Source organism: Leptodactylus fuscus, chromosome 5 (genome assembly GCF_031893055.1).
Source record: "Leptodactylus fuscus isolate aLepFus1 chromosome 5, aLepFus1.hap2, whole genome shotgun sequence".
NCBI classification, from domain to species: Eukaryota; Metazoa; Chordata; class Amphibia; order Anura; family Leptodactylidae; genus Leptodactylus; species Leptodactylus fuscus.
This window is the reverse complement of record NC_134269.1, coordinates 68,887,755-68,907,845: the sequence shown is the minus strand read 5'-3', so window position 1 is coordinate 68,907,845 and position 20,091 is coordinate 68,887,755. Positions and strand designations below refer to the sequence as shown.

Sequence of the window (20,091 nt, the reverse complement as noted above, 5' to 3'; positions counted from 1 at the left end):
TAGTAGCGGAAAAAAGAAGCAACATGCCCCTTCTTCCCGTGGATTCCGTGAAGGACTCAGCTGCAGTGCGAGACTCTCTCCCGATTAGGCCCAGTCATTCGGGCCTAATCTGGAGCTGAATGCCACTACTGGATGCTGGTGCACTGCATTGGCATTCTGTCGCAGCTACCCTCACAGTACGTTCACAAGCGCAATCAATTTTCCGCCGCGTGACATACCTATCAAAGAACATGCAGGTACAATGGCAGTGACATCATAGGGCATTAACTGACCCTGGCTCAGGATGGATATATCCGTCATGCAGTATTAAGGGTATATTCACACAGTGGAATTTGTAACAGCTAAAAAATTCAGCTTCAGGTATTTAACTCAGAATTTTCTGCTTGATCTAATTCCAACTTGTCATTCGCAAATTCCACATTGGCCAAACAGCATATTTCTACCTTCTATTTACTTCAAGAGCAGTTATCAGGTGGAATCTACCTGAAGAGCGAGGGTGATGCTGATGCTTATTTTTTCCCGCTAGCTGAAAAACTAAGAGTAAAAAAAATCTGCATTTTTTAAAAATAAATTAAATTAATAGGAGGCAGATTTCAGGCGGAATTAGGGGCTGATTTAGAGGCAAAATTGAACTCAGATTCAGCCATGTGAATATAACTCGATGATTTATACAATATTTGTATATTTTAAATCCTTTAGTGGAGAGAATTTGGTGATATAGTGGTTGCCACACATACTCTAGTGGTGAGTGTCGGTACTGCAGCTTTGCACCAGTGAAGTCTATGAGGCAAGGAAAAACTTGATTAATTTTGTTATAATACTTTGAAATTGCCTATATTTCGTCTGAGAATTTCTAAACTAGAGATACACATGGCAGGATACCTCTGGTCTGTAGGCAATTTGGCCAAATATCAGGGATTGTAACGTGAACTCTCTCTTTATACTGTACATAGATATTTGGTATATCGCCTCTACTGCCGGTGACTACAATAACATGGCTATAGCCATAAACGCTCATTGGCTTGTATGTTTAGCTCAGCTCCTCATGCGTTAGGAAGAGGGGTATATGCGGAATTAGAACAGTCTGGCAGCGGAGAATATTTGTATCGCACAGTAAGGAAGCCCCCAGCCCCCATGGTTAGTGCGCAGACACAATACGGTTGCCTAATACTTCCATTCATCTATCTTCATCTGGTTGTATAATTGGAATATCTCTACATAAACACTTATTATAGGGATATACAATGCTCAAAAAAATAAAGGGAACACTCCAATAACACCTCCTAGATCTGAATGAATGAAATATTCTCATTGAATACTTTGTTTTGTACAAAGTTGAATGTGATGACAACAAAATCACACAAAAATCATCAATGGAAATCACATTTATTAACCAATGGATTTAGAGTCACCCCCTAAATTAAAGTGGAAAAACACATTACAGGCTGATCCAACTTTGATGTAATGTCCTTAAAACATGTCACAATGAGGCTCAGTAGTGTGTGTGACCTCCACGTGTCTATATGACCTCCCTACAACACCTGGGCATGCTCCTGATGAGGTTGCAGATGGTCTCCTGAAGGATCTCCTCCCAGACCTGGATTAAAGCATCTGACAACTCCTGGACAGTCTGTGGTGCAACGTGACATTGGTGGATGGAGCGAGACTTGATGTCCCAGATGTGCTGAATCAGATTCAGGTCTGGGAAACGGGCAGGCCAGTCCATAGCTTCAATGCCTTCATCTTGCAGGAACTGCTGGCACACTCCAGCCACATGAGGTCTGGCATTGTCCTGCATTAGGAGGAACCCAGGGCCAACTGAACCAGCATATGGTCTCACAAGGAGTCTGAGGATCTCATCTTGGTAGCTAATGACAGTCAGGCTACCTCTGTTGAGCACATGGAGGGCTGTGCAGCTCTCCAAAGAAATGTCACCTCACACCATTACTGACCCACTGCCAAATCGGTCATTCTGAAGGATGTTGTAGGCAACAGATCACTCTCCATGGCATCTCCAGACTCTGTCACATGTGCTCAGTGTGAACCTGCTTTCATCTGTGAAGAGCACAGGGCACCAGTGGCAAAGTTGCCAATCCTGGTATTCTGTGGCAAATGCCAAGCATCCTGCACGGTGTTGGGCTGTGAGCACAACCCCCATCTATGGACGTCGGGCCCTCATACCATCCTCATGGAGTCGGTTTCTAACTGTTTGAGCAGACACATGCACGTTTGTGGCCTGCTGGAGGTCATTTTGCAGGGCTCTGGCAGTGCTTTTCCTGTTCTTCCTTGCACAAAGGCGGAGGTAGCGGTCCTGCTGCTGGGTTATTGCCCTTCTACGGCCCCCTCCACATCACCTGTCTCCTGGTAGCGCCTCCAGCGTGTCACGTTGCACCACAGACTGTCCAGGAGTTGGCAGATGCTTTAGTCCAGGACTGGGAGGAGATCTACAACCTCATCAGGAGCATGCCTAGGCATTGTAGGGAGGTCATACAGGCACGTGGAGGACACACACACCACTGAGCCTCATTTTGACATGTTTTAGGGACATTACATCAAAGTTGGATTTATCTTATCTTAGTAGGATTTATCTTATCTATATAGGGCAGGCTAAATCCAAGAGGGCAGAGGGACCTTGTCCTTCTACTCAAAACTAGCTATCTCTAGTGGGTAAAGGCACCTGGTCCTTCAGCCCCCATAGGATTTAGCATTCTTAAATAGAGCAGGCTAAATCCTAGTGGGCTAAAGGACCAGGTGCCTTTACCCACTAGAGATAGCTAGTTTTGAGTAGAAGGACCAGGTCCCTTAGCCCACTAGGATTTAGTCTGAAAACTATCTCTAGTTGGCAAATACAGATTGACAGAAGTCCACAGCGGATCAGCGTTCACGTGCTTTCACAGCTCAGCTCATTTATTTGAATGGGACTGAGCTGCGATCAAGTCATGTGACTTACGTCATAGGACCAATAAAATGAAAACAGTTTCTGCGAGCGTCACTGCAGCTTCAAACTGCTGATGAAAGCCCCATGGAATATAAATTGATCAGATAAGGCATCAATAAAATGGACCAAGAACCTGAAAAATGTGTTGGAATACGTCAGCGCTATCAAAAAATATAATAAATCAATATAAACCATTTTTATATTTAAATTAAAAAAAATTAGATTTCAGTATATATTACATGTCCTTTAGCCAAATAAGATTTAGCTTTCTTATATAAAACAGGCTAAATGATGCTAGTGGGCTAAAGGACCTGGTCCCTCTGCTCACTAGGATTTAGCATCCTTATATAGAGCCGGCTAAAAGCTAGTGGACTAAGGGACCTGGTCCTTCTACTCAAAACTGTGTATCTCTAGGGGGCTGAGGGACCTGGTCCTTTAGCCCACTAGGATTTAGCATCCTTATATAGAACAGGCTAAATTCTAGTGGGCTGAGAGACCTGGTCCTTCTACTGAAAACTGTGCATCTCTAGGGGGCTGAGGGACCTGGTCCTTCTACTCAATACTTTGTATCTCTAGGGGGCTGAGGGACCTGGTCCTTCTACTCAATACTTTGTATCTCTAGGGGGCTGAGGGACCTGGTCCTTCTACTCAATACTTTGTATCTCTAGTGGGTTAAGGGACCTGATCCTTCTACTCAAAACTAGCTATATCTAGGGGGCTGAGGGACCTGGTCCTTTAGCCCACTAGGAATTAGCATCCTTATATAGAGCCGGCTAAATTCTAATGTGCTGAGGGACCTGTTCCATCTACTGAAAACTATGTATCTCTAGGAGGAAATTACAGATTGTCAGGAGTCCAAAGTGGATCAGCGTTCACGTGAACTGGGACCGAGTTGCGATCAAGTCATGCGTTATAGGGCCAATAAATTGGAAACGGTTTCCGCGGACGTCACTGCAGCTCCAAACTGCTGATTAGAGATGAACGAACACTATTCTGAACAGCTGTTCCGAATAGCACGCTCCCATAGAAATGAATGGAAGCGGCCGGCACAAAGACTTTGCCGGCGACCAGTCGCTTAACCCCCCACGTTCCGGCTACGTCCATTCATTTCTATAGGAGCGTGCTATTTGGAACGGCTGTTCCGAATAGTGTTCGCTCATCTCTACTGCTGATGAAAGCCCCATGGAATTTAAATTGATCAGATAATGCATCAATAAAATGGACAAAGAACCTGAAAAATGTGTTGGAATACTTTGGCGCTATCCAAAAATATAAATAAATGAAAATAAAACATTTTTATATTTTATTAAAAAAAAAAAAAAAAAATTAGATTTCTGTATATATTACATGTCCTTTACCCAAATAGGATTTAGCTTTCTTATATAAAACAGTCTAAATCCTAGTGGGCTAAAGGACCTGGTCCCTCTGCTCACTAGGATTTAGCTTTCTTATATAGAGCAGGCTAAAAGCTAGTGGATAGAAGGACCTGGTCCCTTAGCCCACTAGGATTTAGCCGGCTCTATATGGAACAAGCTAAATCCAAGTGGGCAGAGGGACCAGGTCCTTTAGCCCACTAGGGTTTAGACTCTTCCGTGCAGCTTATTCTACAAGTGCTGAATCCTGGAGCCTTGTTCCCAGATGGAAGAAGTGATAAGAGGAGTCTTATTTCTAGTGCGAAAGCCAAAGACACATCCTGCAGCTCCAGTACATGGATTGTCCTATAAATACGGTAGCCGCGCATAGAATTACGGTAGTTGTCATTCGCAACACTAGAGGATAAGCAAAGCATGTCGGGAAGTAGGAGTCAGCCAATCAGCGGCGTTACTGCAATGACGGCTTCGCGAAGCATGTCGGGAATTGTAGTCCGTTCGGTTTTGAAGCTCAGGGCTGGCGGGCAGTGGTGGCGGCAGGGACGGATGTAAACATTACAGGACATATCGTGATATCGCGACTCCTGGTGTCTGTGGCCGTGGAAATGATTCACGAACTCCTCCTGACACTGAGCGGCTATCCTGGCAGCATCTTTACCTGGAACAAGCGGACAGGCCTGCAGGTCGGGTATAGCTGTGGCTCTGTCATGGTCACTTGTGTCACTCTGATGCTGAGGAGCCTATCCTTACGTCATGTTCACACTCTGCAGGCTTCTTGTTCTGCAATGATAGTAGTAATATGGCTGACTTGTATGTTATGGAGTATACTATAGTACTAGACTGAAGGTTTAGTCCAGGGAACAATCAGTGGCATTCTGCTTTCTGGGCATGCTGGGATTTGTAGTGTCACAATGGTAGCAGACTATCATGAGTGTGGGGATCTAAGGACACCTAAGTAACAGCACAAAATGTGATGAATGTGATAAGTGCTATCAAAGGGGATGACTTACTACAGAGAACCCTTTAAAAATGTCAGGTGTTAAAAAAGTGTGACCCTATATCTGCAGTCTTTGGACCATGCTATAATAGCTCTGCCCATTTTAAGACATCACCTTGTAATGTCAATGTTTTCCTTCATAGTCTCACCATTGAGATCTGGGCAAGAACCGAGGACACTTAGCTATATATATATATATATTTTTTTTTTTCAGTTAGTCCCTCATGCAGTGAATTTCCCAGAATTTAGGGCACTCCCCTTCAGTACGACAGCAGCAGTGGTGGCGCAGGAGACAGCTGGATTTAGGATGGACTATGGAGGCAAAGGAGGCCAGAGACAACAGACCAGCATCAGGCATAGGTCCCAATGTGTCTCTTAAAGAGACAGACCTAGTGAGTTTTCCTCTGCGGACTTTCTGCTTCCAATATACCTATAGGGAAACTGGCGGTTTTTCCCCGTAGCTATAAGTGACAAGCTGTGATTTCCAAAACCGCAGCGTGTCCGCTTCTAGGCCTCGGGCAAAGCCGACTGCGCATGTCCGGGTCACAAGAAAATGGCCGCTTACACAGTAAGCTGGTGTAAGCGGCCATTTTCTTGTGGCCCGGATATGCACAATTGGCTCTGCCCGAGGCCTAGAAGTTTGAAACCCAGGACGAAAGAAGACACAGGGAGAGGGCGTTCCAGAAGAAGATGGAGGCATCGCTGGAGATTTCTCTCGCAGCATTGGGGATGCCCCCAGTGCTACGAGGGAACTCATTTGCATACTGAAGAAAACCGGGATTTCTTCCGAACGGTGGCGCGGAGAAGACATCTAAAGGTAAGAGAAAAATAGTCTTTCTTAAGGCTATTCCTACATGTTAGTCAGAAAAAAAGGGTATCCAATGATAGGATCCCTTTAAACCCTCCCTTTCCACTAGATTGACATTGCAACGTTTTTTTGTGACTTTGTGAAAGTTGCATTTGATAAAATTGACATACATTAGGTTGACAGGCTGCTCACACTCTCTTTCTCACCAGTTTTTCTATTGTGAAATGATAGTTGCAAATAAACATGAAAAGTTTCAAAACCTTATTTTGTGACTCGTTGATGCCAGAATTTTAAAGTGCTTGGCTTAGTAAATTTCCTACTTTTTTGTTGAATTGACTTCCAGAGATATTGATAGTTTTGTGATTGTGACAGAAGTTGTCTTTGTAAAAATGATAATAGGTAGTTCAACCATAATAGTTCTCATCTCTTATGCTAGGTTCACACCTGCTTAAAAAGTGGTTACTGCTGGGTTTCTGCCTGAAAAATGCAGAGTCCTGTCTGTAATACTTTTCTCAGCGCATTTTTGAAGTGGAATGGGGATAGAATCCCTGAACACAAGTGTGATCCTTTTTTGCTAAATTCAGTCATCCCTACCATGTATTGAGATATGTGCCCCAGTATAGAAGCTTGTGCTGTGTTCGATAATGTTAAAGGGGTTTTCCAGGGTTAAAATGTTGATGAGCTATCAAATGCTTCGGCCTCTTCAACAAGCCAAGTGTCCCATCTATCTGATATTGATGGCCTACCCTACATCAGAGACCCAGAAAACCCCTTGTAATGTTTAGGCTCTGTGTGGAATCATGTATGAAGTTAGTGTCTGCATCAGTAAACAGTATGGTAATCGAAAAATAACCGAAACAGCCTGTCAATCTGGATAACTGACATGATTTTATGAATGTTGGTTATTTATTTTTAGTTATTACACTATTTGCATCTTTTCCCTGCAGTTTTGTTCTTACCCAAAACATCCCAACTGGAATTTCTATTATACTTTCTGCTTTCTTCAGACCCCAGATTATAATTAGTGGAGAACCCATGGGAGGTGAGCAAACATGAAAAAAACAGTGTTACTCACTTTGTCCGGCCTTCTGAATAACATCAGGAACCACTAAGGCCCAATCACAGGCATAATATTTGGTTATGTGTCGTCATGACACAGACACAATCGCAGACCTCAGCAGTCACTGATATTGTTTGGGAGCCTGAAGAGGCCTCACTCCCATGGGTCTCCACTAAGTATACTCTGGGGTCGGATGAAACCCCAGAATATAACAATACCAGTTATGATTTGGAAGTTTTCAGTCTGAACTAAATTGCGACATTCACCCAACATATGCTATAAAAGTATTTTAAGAGGCGTCACCTAAATTACCATTAATCATGATCAATGTAAAATGCCCAAAGATTTGATTTGGGCCATAATTGCCTAGCCCTAGACCTTGTGCATAAAAAGCTAAAGTGTTTGTATGAAATATTAAGTTCTGACTCCATTATATCATTTTCACCAGTTAGACTTCACTTCACTGTATTTTTGTTGGTGTACACAAGCCCACATGTCTAAATATACACTAAATATAGACTATTGTATGTTCTAATCCAAGGAATAACAGAAAAATGTGCTTTTTGTTTTGCAGGTATCACAAGATCTGCCATTTCTTCATCCTGGGGAAACTAGTATTCTGAACCGTCTTTGCAAGTTAGGGACGGACTACATTCGTTTCACAGAATTCATTGAACAGTACACTGGGCATGTGCAGCAGCAGGTAATAACGTCATGTTCTGAATGTCCTTATGGAATTAGCTAAAAGGGGTTCTCTGTGGCTTCTGTTTCTAATCCTCTGTTGTAAGGTCACATCTGGCGAATATGCTGGAAAAATTTCCTAGTGTGTGTGCCAATCTAAAGTTGCAAACAATATGTTTTTCTAAACTGATATGTATGTGCCCAGCAGATGTAAATCTGCCATTTGTCAAGGGCTGTTGCACATACACAGACTATGCACACGGAACATGTTTAGTACATAAGCTGTCCATGTTTGGTCGGTGGAGGTGTGACCCCTGAGTGTCAGCACAATGAAGGGGCTTCAGCGCTCCTGCAAGTGATGTGTCCCATTTACTATCCACACCGGCACATCAGCTTGGCCTTTCCTGGCACTGCAGCTCTTTGCAGTCACATGAAGGAGATGGGTTACACTACCAGGTGCGGCCTATACAGACAGACCACTCTGTGTAAACAATGGCGAGACGCTCTGCCCACTCATAAAACATTTAAGGCTTCCTGAGAGGATTTTCAGCAAGTGATAATGTCATCTTTGTGTGAGTAGAAAGGGCTGATGACAGGTCCCCCTCTACAGGGTGTAGTGTTTATTCAGTGCTAGAAATGAAACGCACTCTGTAGGCAGTTTGGGTCTGTCCCTAATACTTTATTGTAGATGAAATATGAGCGTCCTTCACAGCATACATTTTTAATGGGGTTGTCTTTCTTTCCCCTAAGCAATTTCCTATTTTTCAGAAGTGCTTTCGAACATGAAAGCAATGACTTGATTGGTTGTCAGTAGAGACTACTATGTCTGTCTATTGTACCAGTTCTCGCACATCTCCCCCTCAGGTTCAATTTGCAGTCTGTTTATTCAAGTTGTGCCTTGGATTTTGCTCTGCTTCGATTTTTTTATTATTATTATTTTTTTTAAATACAGAATAAAAATTAATAAAGCTAATTTTTTCTGGAGTTCAAATCATGCACATAAGAAAAACCTGGTTATTAAGAGATGTGACATTGTATAACATGGGACAAGGACAGTTGTGCACTAGAGATGAGCGAGTAGTATGCGATTGAGTAGGTATTTGATCGAATACTACGGTATTCAAAATACTCGTACTCTGTCGAATACCACGCGGTAAATGTAAAAGGTGTTTACCACATGATATTCGACAGAGTATGAGTATTTTGAATACCGTAGTATTCGATCAAATACCTACTCAATTGAATACTACTCGCTCTTCTCTATTGTGCACGAAAATAGGGACATGCCTTACCTGGCATGAGGAGCCAAAGCTGGCCATACATTTTAGATAACACTCAGCCAGGCAACTACTGCTTCATACTTGCACATTCAGTTTGACAAGGAGGGGTAAACCTCTGCTACTGAGGTACAAATGGGTTATATTCCCTGAAAACAAAAAGATCTGACATGTTTAAACCGTACAGTCTGGTCTTTCTTTTCCCTGACACTGGCTATTGGGAGAAAAGGTGGAACATTCCCATACATGTTACATTAGTTCACAAGGTTATTTGCTCCTTTTAAATAGATGACCTGTGATAAGGGTAGGTCATCAATATTATAGGACATTACATTTATTATATATCACAGAGCTAATTACGTTAAAAGGGTATTTATGCCTGGAATAAAAAGTCTAAGGCCGGGTCCCCATGGGTCGGAAACACTGTGATTTGTCCAGGGTGTTTCTGCCGCAGGAAGAATCGCTGCATTTTACAGTAACTACAAAGTGGATGGGATTCTTGCAAATCCCATGCCCACTTTGCGGTAAAAACCGCCACGTGGATACACTGTGATTTCCAAAACTGGCGCAGTTTTGGAAATCACAGCATGTCAATTACGGTATATCTACGGAAACACCAGTGGCTTCCCTGTAGATATAATTGTAACAGAAAGTCCACGGAGGAAAACTCTGCAAACTTTCTGTTTAAAGCGCTGCGGGTAGAACCGTGATGCGTTCCTGCCGTGGTTTTTCTCGCAGCACTTTATAGCTTTGGGTTGTCCCATGTGGCCTTAGCCTAAAAAATGCCTAATTGGGCCATGTTAAAGTGATAAACATATACTTTCTTTCCCACATTCACCAGCTGCCTAGATCCACACTGAGCTACATTCCCTAGTTTCCCCCAATACCACAGGGAATGTTTTTTTTAGATCCCCATTCAGTCAATGGCTGGTGAGGCAGGTCTTAACTCCAAGGCCAATATTTCCTGTGGTGTTGGGAGACTCCAGGTAATGGAGCTCAGCCTGTGGAGAGGTGAGTAAATTTTAGTGTTTTCTCATTTGTTTGTTTTTTTTTTGTTGACTTGGCCTCCACACTCCTTATTATTTTTACTCTGGCTGGATACAACAGAAATCTTCTTGTAGTGTTCTAGCACTTTATATTCATATTGCAACACATGACACTATAAATAATTGTTCTAAAATGTTTTTATAATCTGTTGGCTAATAAACCTATGCTATGTTACTGGATATTGTTGTTTAGTTACATGTGTTCATCCCCTTTCCATATACCCTATTAAGACATTTAGACATCACAGCAGAAACTGACCCCACTCAAGCCACTTTTTATTAGCTAGAGCAAGAACTTCTCCCAGAATGGCTCTGGTGCCCCCAGCCTATGTACACTATAGGCAGGCAGTAGCTATAACTGAAATGGACGGTTGGCACCCTCTTCACTTTGCAAACCCCCTAGTAGCCGGCGTTCATGAAGTCGAATTGACAGCAGTTAACTGATTGATGAGCTTCAGTTCCACAACAGGACTGTCATCTGTCAGCTTAGTATGCTGTCCTATGTAAGAGTAGAACCGAATACCTACAGGTATTCATAGCCAAAATGACACACAGTTGTGCTGTTTTGCTATTGGCAGTACCAAAAGGATAAACCAGATTCCTAGCAAGAATTTTTACTATTTATGAGCAGAGAGCTCCCCTGACTCTTCAGACTGTGTTTGGACATATACACAACCTCCTGCCATTTATCGTCCTGAGTGGAGTAGGGCGTCAGGGTTAGCGCACTGCTTGTGAATATCGCCAGACTCTTAGGAGTATTTTCAGTGTATTCTTTCAGTGCTGCTAGTAGAAGAATGGCGCCAACAAGTGCTATACATCTGATGCTTCCGTAACAGGTTGGGCCAACAGATGGGCATTTTCCACCTGTGATTTAAATGGGTTGTTCTGGACTATAATATTGAGCGCCACCACTTCTGTGTCAGTGACATCCATTTGACCATGTTGCTGCTTAGTCCCTTTCAAATGAATGGGGCTGAGTTGCACTCCTGAGCACAGTCACTATATAGTGTAGATCGCTGTACTTGGTAGGTAGTGAAGAGGCAGAGCAATCCATATCAGAGGCCCAGACAAGCCCTTAATACAAGACTTACTGCTTCTATTGTTTAAACTTTATTACAGCACCCTTTATGTGGAATTGAATTTAGAAGTTGGAGATTATCACAGCTGCTAATTTCGGAAACCTATTTTTAAGATCATGACAAGTATTGTTATTGCGAATGAGGAGTGACGTGTGGGGACAATGTTTTTAGTTTAGTTTTTGTTCCTGACATTTAAAATTAATTGGCAAAAAGAGAATAATACAATCTATATATAAACCTGAGTCTTAAAGAACTTTCTAAGTGGAATTTGCAGTAACTGCTTGGAGCTGATCCCTATAGAAAGTTTCCTTTTTTTTAAAAAAAATATATATAATTTTTTTTTTTTTTTTGAAAATTTGGCTATTATGACACATTACATATGTTCTCGCTCCTGATAGTCTGCACTGTTCAGCTCCTTGTCAATAGACTTAAAAAAATAAAAAATTAAATAAAAAAATCCCACTTTCTTTGTTTCCATTCTGTATAATGTTACATTGCAGTGGAGGACATTATTTTGTTTTGGGTATTGAATATCTGTTTATAGGATAGGTTATCAGTATGTGATAAGATAAGATAATCCTTTAATAGTCCCACAGTGGGGAAATTTCAGTATGTTTCAGCTGCATAGTAATACAGATACATGATAATACACAGTAATATATTACAGAAGTAGTAGACACACATATGCTGAGAAAGATATACTAGGAGTCCATAGCAGCTTAGGAACAGAGAAGAAAGAAGGAGGACATTCATAATCATTACTTTTCTGTGCGGAGTGATCTTCGCTTGGTCTGATGTAGATTATACAGCCTGGTCGCGGTTGGAAGGAAGGACCTGCGATAGCGCTCCTTCTCACACTTGGGGTGAAGCAGACGGTCACTTACAGTGCTGCCAAGTCCCATCAGGGTCTCATACATGGGGTGGGATTTGTTCTCCCGCATGGAGGTCACCACAGACAGTATCCTTCTGTCATCCACCACCTGTACTGGGTCCAAGGGGCTTGGACCAGCTTGATCAGCGAGGGTTTGACACCGGGATCAGCTGATCTGGAAGCTGTATACAGTCTGTATGGCTGGAAGCAGCTCTGCCATTCCTCAAGTGAATGGGAGCAGAGTCAGAACAACTTGTTCTCCGACTCCACTCGTGTCCTTCCCTTATACGGTTTACAGTGCTGCCAACTAGCCCTTATATACAGCCATGTGTGCTGCTCTGTATGTAGTATATACTATGAGGTCAGCACTTTATAAACTATATACTGTATATGGAGCTGTCCTCTTAGTATATACTTTATAGAGAACTGTACACTTGGTTGCCCATGCTCTTATAGTTTATAGTGTGCACACCACTGCCCTAGCAGCTGCATGCAGACTTTTACATGACATATATATGTAGATAGTGAACAGACTACTTGGGACTGGGCAAAAACTGATCATAACTGAAGTATAATCCCCAATTAATTGCAATTTTGATTTAGGTCATAATCGACCAGCCCTAGCTATAGGTCAAAATCCTCAAACCCTAGGTCTTGGACGACCCTATTCATGTTAGACAGATGTTGTCCAAACCTGCTGATTTTTGCCATTACCAGCTGGCCATCTAATTTTTTTTTTTTTTCTTATAAATTCTTTATTTATAAACACAAATAAACAGAAAAAGATACAATCTTAAATATCAATCAGATGAGTAACAGAACAAAGAGGGCCCGTAATAACAACAAGGACCTAAAAAAAAAAAAAAAAAAACTGGTCCAGACCAAAAGCTGGTCCTCAAGTCTGGCCCATAATGTCCCTGTACAGCTGAGACCCCTGGAACAAGATCCACGGAGTCCAGGCTCTCAAGAAGGCCTCATACTTGTCTCGTAGAGACGCCGTGAGGTCTTCCATGGACTGGATGTCCTCCACCTTACGGAGCCAGTGGCGAAGAGACGGAGGGTTGGGGGATTTCCAAAGGGCTGGGATACAAGCCCTGGCAGCATTAATCAAATGCCGAATCGCTGACGACCGGTAGGCTCGGCGGGGGATATTGGAAAGGTGTAGAAGGAAACAGGCCGGGGTGTTAGGAAGGGTAGTCTGAAAGATCTGGGACGTCAGACGATGGACACCATCCCAGAAGTCTCTCAGAACCAGGCAATTCCAGAAGATATGAAGGAGGGTCCCCTCCCCCGACCCACAGCGCCAGCAGAGTGGAGAGGTAGAGGGGAAGAACTTATGCAGTAGAGACGGAACATGGTACCATCTGGTGAGAATCTTGTAGCCCGCGTCTTGAAACTTACAAGCCACAGAGCTCTTGTGGGCAAGCTCCAAGATCCTAGCACAATCCGCATTCGAGGGCCTTCTAATTTATATAGGGGTCTCTAGTTCCTTCCTCGACATCAGATGTCAGGGGAAAGAAAGTTGTTGAAATCCAGCATGCCTGATGCATTTGCACTCATGGAAGGCAAACTGCTGGCAGATAGGCCTTCCCCAATTGAGGACACAGGCCATGAGGCTTGGCCATCCTTAAAATGAATGTGTAAAGGGGGTCAGGAGCGTTGAGATAAGAACTATCTAAATTGTAAAAAAAATCTTAAGTGTGAGAGGCTCCCCCATTATTAAATGCAAAAGATGCAAGGCCTAAAAATGAAGAAAAAGTGAATTGATATATTTTGTTGGCTAGACCTTCAGTATGTAAACTAAAGCTAAATCTATTCTCTACATAATACCTGTATCTTACAGCAACCCAATGGAATATTGCCTGATGGAGACAGTAATGAATACATCTGATACCATCTCTTACTTGATAGGACCCACACCCTGTTAAAGGGGTACTGTATGGCCATCTAACAATGCCTAATGTCTGCTAAGGCATAGAATTTTAATATGTTGCATAATATGCAATGTATGCGTTCTGCTTCATAGAAATTAATCATTTTCTTATTTTTCAGGATCACCACCCATCCCAGCCTGGTCAGGTTGGTTTGCATGGAATTTACTTGAGGGCATTTTGCAGAGGATTGGAATCCATTCTTCAGCCTTACAGACAAGCGTTATTAGACTTGGAGCAAGAGGTAAGACACTTATATCTGTCCCTGGAAACATTCACACATAAGTTCCCTATAGTAAGGCTCAAATAACTTAGAGCATGTCTATGTTTTTTTTGTTTTGTTTTTTTTGTTGTTTTTTTTCCAAAGAAACTAAAAAATGCAGTCCCTAGTTTATGCGGTTGGACCCCCAACTGATCTATCGTAATAAAGTGAGAAAAGTTAAAGAAGACCTTTCTCCACCTACTCAAGCGCTTTGCATTTTTTTTAATAGATGCTGACCCACTAATTTCAGTGCAGTTGGATTTTTTTATCTAGCCCCCACCATTCCCGAGCAATCAGTGTTGTTAGTTTTAATGTGTGAAATGCTAATTTGGCTCTCTACAGTCAAGTGGGAGGTCTTTGGACACAGCAGATAAGCGGGTGTGAATCTGATTCGATGGTGTCGGAGAGCTCAGATTTACACGCCCTTTCCCGCCTTCCTGATTCCACCCACATGATCCCATAGAGTCTGGTTGGCATATCAGACACTAAAACTAACTGCACTGATTGCTCAGGAATGGTGGGGGCTTAAAAAGAAATTCCAACTATGCAATGTTGTTCTTCAGGATTTGTCATTACAAGTCAGTCCATTCCTCTATTCCTATGATGGAACAGAAGAACATACTTTTAAACACAGATGTGAACCCTAAGACCATACAAGTAGAGAATAGAGTCAAATGGTGTTCCAGATGTTATAGGGGAATGGTGCGTTATAAAGGATGTAAAGAAATGGCGTTGGAGGTGATGAGAGGTCTTTAACGTCTGGAACACCATTTTAACTCTATTCTCTGCTTGTATTGTCTTAGGGTTCTGTGTTTATAAGACATAATACTGTGTGCAGGGGCTGCTATGGCTATGGGACATAACGTATGCAGGGGCCATTATGGGTCATTATTCCGTACAACGGTGTGTTTTTGCGCAAACTCCCCCCCACCACCACCAAAACACTCAGTGTGGTGTTTTTTTGTTTTTTGTTTTTTTTCTTCTGTCTGTGTGTGCAAAAAAAGCACCATGTGAATGCAGTTTTACATCGATGTAAAAGTTCCATTGGCCTAAGAACATAGCTACATCCAGATACATAGTGTGTTTCCACCATAAGGATGCTGCCGTACGGTGCTCCTGGACACATATATTTAAAACTACACATAATGATATCAACGTGACCCCTGAGGCCCACTCGGGGAACAGAGCTGCTGTGGAGCACTGGTTTTTATGTTTGTCACCTCTCTTGGGCCTCCACTTTTTATACTCTGCGGTCGGGAGAGCCCCACAGTATAATAATAGCTAGTGAGTGGTGAAAATTGGAATATTATACTGTGTGCAGGGGCCGCTATGGGACATAATACTGTGTGTCATGGACTGCTATGGCTATGGGATATAATACTGCGTGCCCAGGCCTCTGTGGGACATTATTCTGTATAACTGTGGTTTTGTTTTGTGCAAAAACGCACCATGTGAACGCAGGTTTACATCAAAGGTAAAAGTTCCATTGGCCTAAAAATATAGCTACATCCAGACACATAGTGTGTTTCCACCATAAGGATACTGCCATATGGTGCTCCTGGACACATACATTTACCACTAAGTGGGGGCTGCACATGGCCTTTCATTGTTTCTAAAGGAAAACTATAGGTGCATTCCAGGAAATGGCAGTAAGTGCATATGTCCTGAAGCATCTTTTATTAGCACTTCTGTGTTATGGTTTGTGGTATATGACTTTAGTATAGGGGTCGTCAGCCTTACAATTATTGACTGACACTCCGAGTACCTCTTCTTTGGGTTTTTTTTTTTTTTCTTTTGCTTGTGTTTCTCATTTAAATCGGCACGCCAAACAAAAAAGGTTGCCTACCCCGGTGAGTTGGTTTGTGACTATAACTTGTCAAGCTTTTTAATGATTATATATACTGAGGAGGGAATGTGGGGAGATTGTCATAATTACCTGCTAAAAAACCGTCTTTGTCTTTCCATTTTAACACAGTTTGTGGCTGATCCACATCTTTCAATATCCCACATTAACTACTCACTTGATCAGGTAAGATCATCTACCATAAATCACATTGACTCATGAACGTTTGTTGACCTGAAAATAATAGTACAAAGTAGAACACTTTTTATGAAAACTGTACGTCATTGGTCGCATGGAGGTGTATGGAGAGGGTTCAGGAGCTGAGCCCTCTCTATACTCGGTGGATGCTGGCCCTATAACACCCCACCCCCCGCTACTAACCACTGTGATCGGTGCCGACTCTGATTGCAGCTGTTAACACTTTAGATGCCGCAGTTAAACGCAGCCGCATCATCTAAAGAGCGCAGGTGCCATGGGCGCACCCTTCAGGACGTCATCGGAGAGCAACGATCAGTTGTCATGACTGCTGGGAGACTATTGAAAGCTCGTAGGCTTGTCATTACATCAGTTCTATTACAAGCTGCCATAGGCATTGTGTAATAGAAGTGAATGGATTTTCCTATACACTGCAATCTGGAAATGGCTCTGGGGAAATATTTTACTTTACTACTATATCTATCTTTAACTGAAGCTGAACAAGGTATATATAGCTGCTATATTTAACTTAGTCAGATGGTACAGTGTACTTCATGTTTGTTTTAATAATAATCATGTGACTCATTAATTAAAATTAATTTCATTTTTTTTTTTTTATTATACATTGTTTTTGGTATTTATTTTGGGTGTATATCCTTGTAGGTAGTATATAGATAAAAGACTGGCTTTGGTGATCAGTTGTGTAAGGTTCAGATTTCATGAATGAAACAATCTTTTCTGTTTTCAGTTCCATCTTCTCTTTCCATCTGTTATGATTGTTGTGGAGCAGATCAAGAGCCAGAAGGTAATGCTGGTCATGTGCTTCCTATCAGCACATAGTGTACATAGAAATGGAATGATGTATTACCTTTAAGCTGTTGGTCATTCTTAGACAAATGCCAAGTAATGACTTGCAGACCGCATCCCTGAAGATGCCAGGAGACATTTTGTAATGGGGGAAGACTGTAGAAGCTAATCTGTGTAAAGGGGGCGGGTGGATAAAAGTACTTGCCAGGTGTTAAAAGGGGTTATCCAGTTTCTTCTATTGATGGCCTTCCCTTTAGACAGGAAGACAGAGGCTTCTGCTATTGTTTATATGCCCATTGCTGCACTGCTCACTTGTCATACAAATTGTAGTGGCGGTTTTTGGTACTGCAGCACTGCCCCAGTCTATGGAGAATCTCTGCAGTACCTACACCCACCACTGCAGTTTGTACAGAGCATGAGCAGTGCGGCCCGCAGCGTGTAAATAATACTGGGAGCCATAGTCTCTGATAAGCTGATTTATAGAGGTCCAACATCCAGGACCTATCCTAAGGATGTGTTAGACTATGGCTTACTCTGCAATGCTGATGTTTCAGTATAATTGTAAGAGTTGGGCACTACTAGAAGTGTCCACTGGGTGGCTTCCTGCTTGCTCACCTTTTGTGTGAGAAAGTGAGGAGCCGCCTAGCAGACATAGTTGGGGAAGCATGAAAATGCTGACTGGTTCCCTTTGAAATCATATTTTTTGTCTCTGCAGTTTTCTGAAAAGAGAATTTCTGTAAATCGTACAATATATTATAATGCTCATTTTAGTCTAGAATCCCATTTTGTGGACTTTTCTTGTATTAAACCTCACTATTTTAGTGATCACTGAGCTTTACTAGACTTCTGAATAGATGAGGGAGCAGGGATTTCTGCAGCTAGACAGGCTTAGCCTTCAGACACCTGGGATTACTTGGTGCTCCAATGCTTTGGACACTGTAATTGCAGCCGATTTCTGTTGTCACTTTCTGGTAGATCCTTGGACAGCTCAATAATTTACATGCACGTGTCATTTTCTCATTAACTACAGAGCATTTTGTTTCCTTAGATTCATGGCTGCCAACTTTTGGAAACTGTTTACAAGCACAGCTGTGGGGGGCTTCCTCCAGTCCGCAGTGCACTAGAAAAGTAAGGAAAGTGTTTGTTGTTTTTTTTTTTTTTTTTTTTTTAAATGTCAAACTTTTATTATGTCTAGGAACATAAAGCAATATTATAATACAGTAGAAGTAACTCTGGGATTTAGGAGTCATGGCCACGTATGCATAAAGAATACAGAAAACATGGGTTGATTATTGTGGAAGCATGCATAAGAAAACCAGAAATGGTAGTCAAACTGGTCATATACATATGTGTCTCAGAGGTGGTGAAATCCGTAGTGGGAGTATTCCACTTGTAACAGCCATGAGGAGGGAAGGGGAAATTGAAACAAGCGGGGGAGGTGGAACATGGCCTAAGGAAACAGTAAATTGGGCTATCCCAGTAAAATCAATAGTGCTGTTTAGTCGCTTGGAAGTGCATATGTACAGGTCCACCAGCCCCCAATATCTGACAAATAATGGTTCTGAATTTGAGTGGTATTGATTGAATGTCAAGCATGAGCAACGCCAGCGCAGGTGTTGAACTTACCCCAGCACCACACAATCTATTAAGCGATGAGAAAACAGGTACCCAGAATGGTTGAATTATTGTCAGTGCAAAAAATATGAAATAATGAACCAGTTTTGCCGTAGCTTCTCCAACAACTAAAAATCCATGTGGGAAAAAACTTACTAGACAGGGGGAGGATAGTATCAATGTAATATACTTACTATATTGTTCCCAGTGTGAGGCACACTCAGTGGACTTCCTCGCCCACCCTATTGCTTCTCGCCAGTGACCGGTCTCAAATTCACAACCCACGTCTCTTCTTCTTTGTGATGCTATAACTAAAATAGAAAATATACTTTCTTGTTGGTGGTGGACACAAAACTATGGTATACGCCTGGCCACTAGCAGGTTGACTCTAGGGAATCTCAGACGATGTCATCTCCACCCCTGGACTATAATCATTCCTCAGACGCTGGGCTAGCCAGTTTTAACCTAGTGTCCTTTGGAGGCAGACATGACCTGCTTGCAGGTCTTCTGCTTTGTAGCTTTTTTATTTCTTTTCACTTACAGGTACAGAAGGCTCATTAGTGTGTACCCCACACTAGTTGCACTACCCTGCAGGTGCTCTATTGAGCCACTTGTAGGTCATCCAGTTCCCATTGCTGCATATGTGGCCAGAGAACTAGTGACCTTGCCCTATATTGGCTAGTCAGGAGGTCTTTTTCTCTGCCTATCCTGTGGACATGGAAATATTGGTGGGAGGCCTCTGCCCTCTCCACTAGTTGTCTTGTCAGGGAGCATCACTTTTCGTACTCCCAGTGCTTCTGTAGCCCCAGGGCTACCGCCAGACTCGGCAGCATCTTCTCCTTCAGCAGCCTCATTTAGCTTGATGGGACACTGCACCCAGAGAACATCTCATTTGCTCACAGGGCCCCTTTCATCTGCCATGTCCTCCTCCTGTGAAGAGTTCCACCATTCTCTGTGCCTACCTCCACATCCGTGCCTACTTTCAAGGCCATTCCTTATGTCTGTTCCATTTAGGTCCTCTGCATCTGGCATTCTGGGACAGGTCTCATTCCAGCTCTGACCTGATCCTTGTCACCACATGGTTTTTTACAAACTTCTCTTTCCCAAAGATTTCCTAGGGAAAGTCCTTTCTTCCTCTCTGTTGGCAAGTGATCTCCTCTGATTCCATTGTCTCCATATGGGGTGTAGTCTTTGATGCGATGATATCCAGGGCCTGTGGTCCAAATCGGAGGCATCCCTTCAGACCAATCTTCCAGAACTGAGGGCCATTTTCTTGCCCTGGTTCAATGGAGCACTCAGACCGACCACTCTA

The 20,091-nt window shown here is 42.6% G+C and overlaps 1 protein-coding gene across 1 annotated transcript in view; it reads left to right on the top strand.

Moving 5' to 3' along the window:
* The first annotated feature begins 4,806 nt into the window (after positions 1-4,806).
* TUBGCP4 (tubulin gamma complex component 4) overlaps positions 4,807-20,091 on the top strand; it is a 31,932-nt gene continuing 16,647 nt past the window's right edge. The window contains exons 1-6 of the mRNA XM_075273386.1: positions 4,807-4,991; positions 7,748-7,876; positions 14,180-14,302; positions 16,296-16,349; positions 17,107-17,163; positions 18,214-18,293. Coding sequence (XP_075129487.1) covers positions 4,914-4,991; positions 7,748-7,876; positions 14,180-14,302; positions 16,296-16,349; positions 17,107-17,163; positions 18,214-18,293 — 521 coding nt within the window. The 5' untranslated portion in view covers positions 4,807-4,913. The remainder of the gene's footprint in view (positions 4,992-7,747; positions 7,877-14,179; positions 14,303-16,295; positions 16,350-17,106; positions 17,164-18,213; positions 18,294-20,091) is intronic.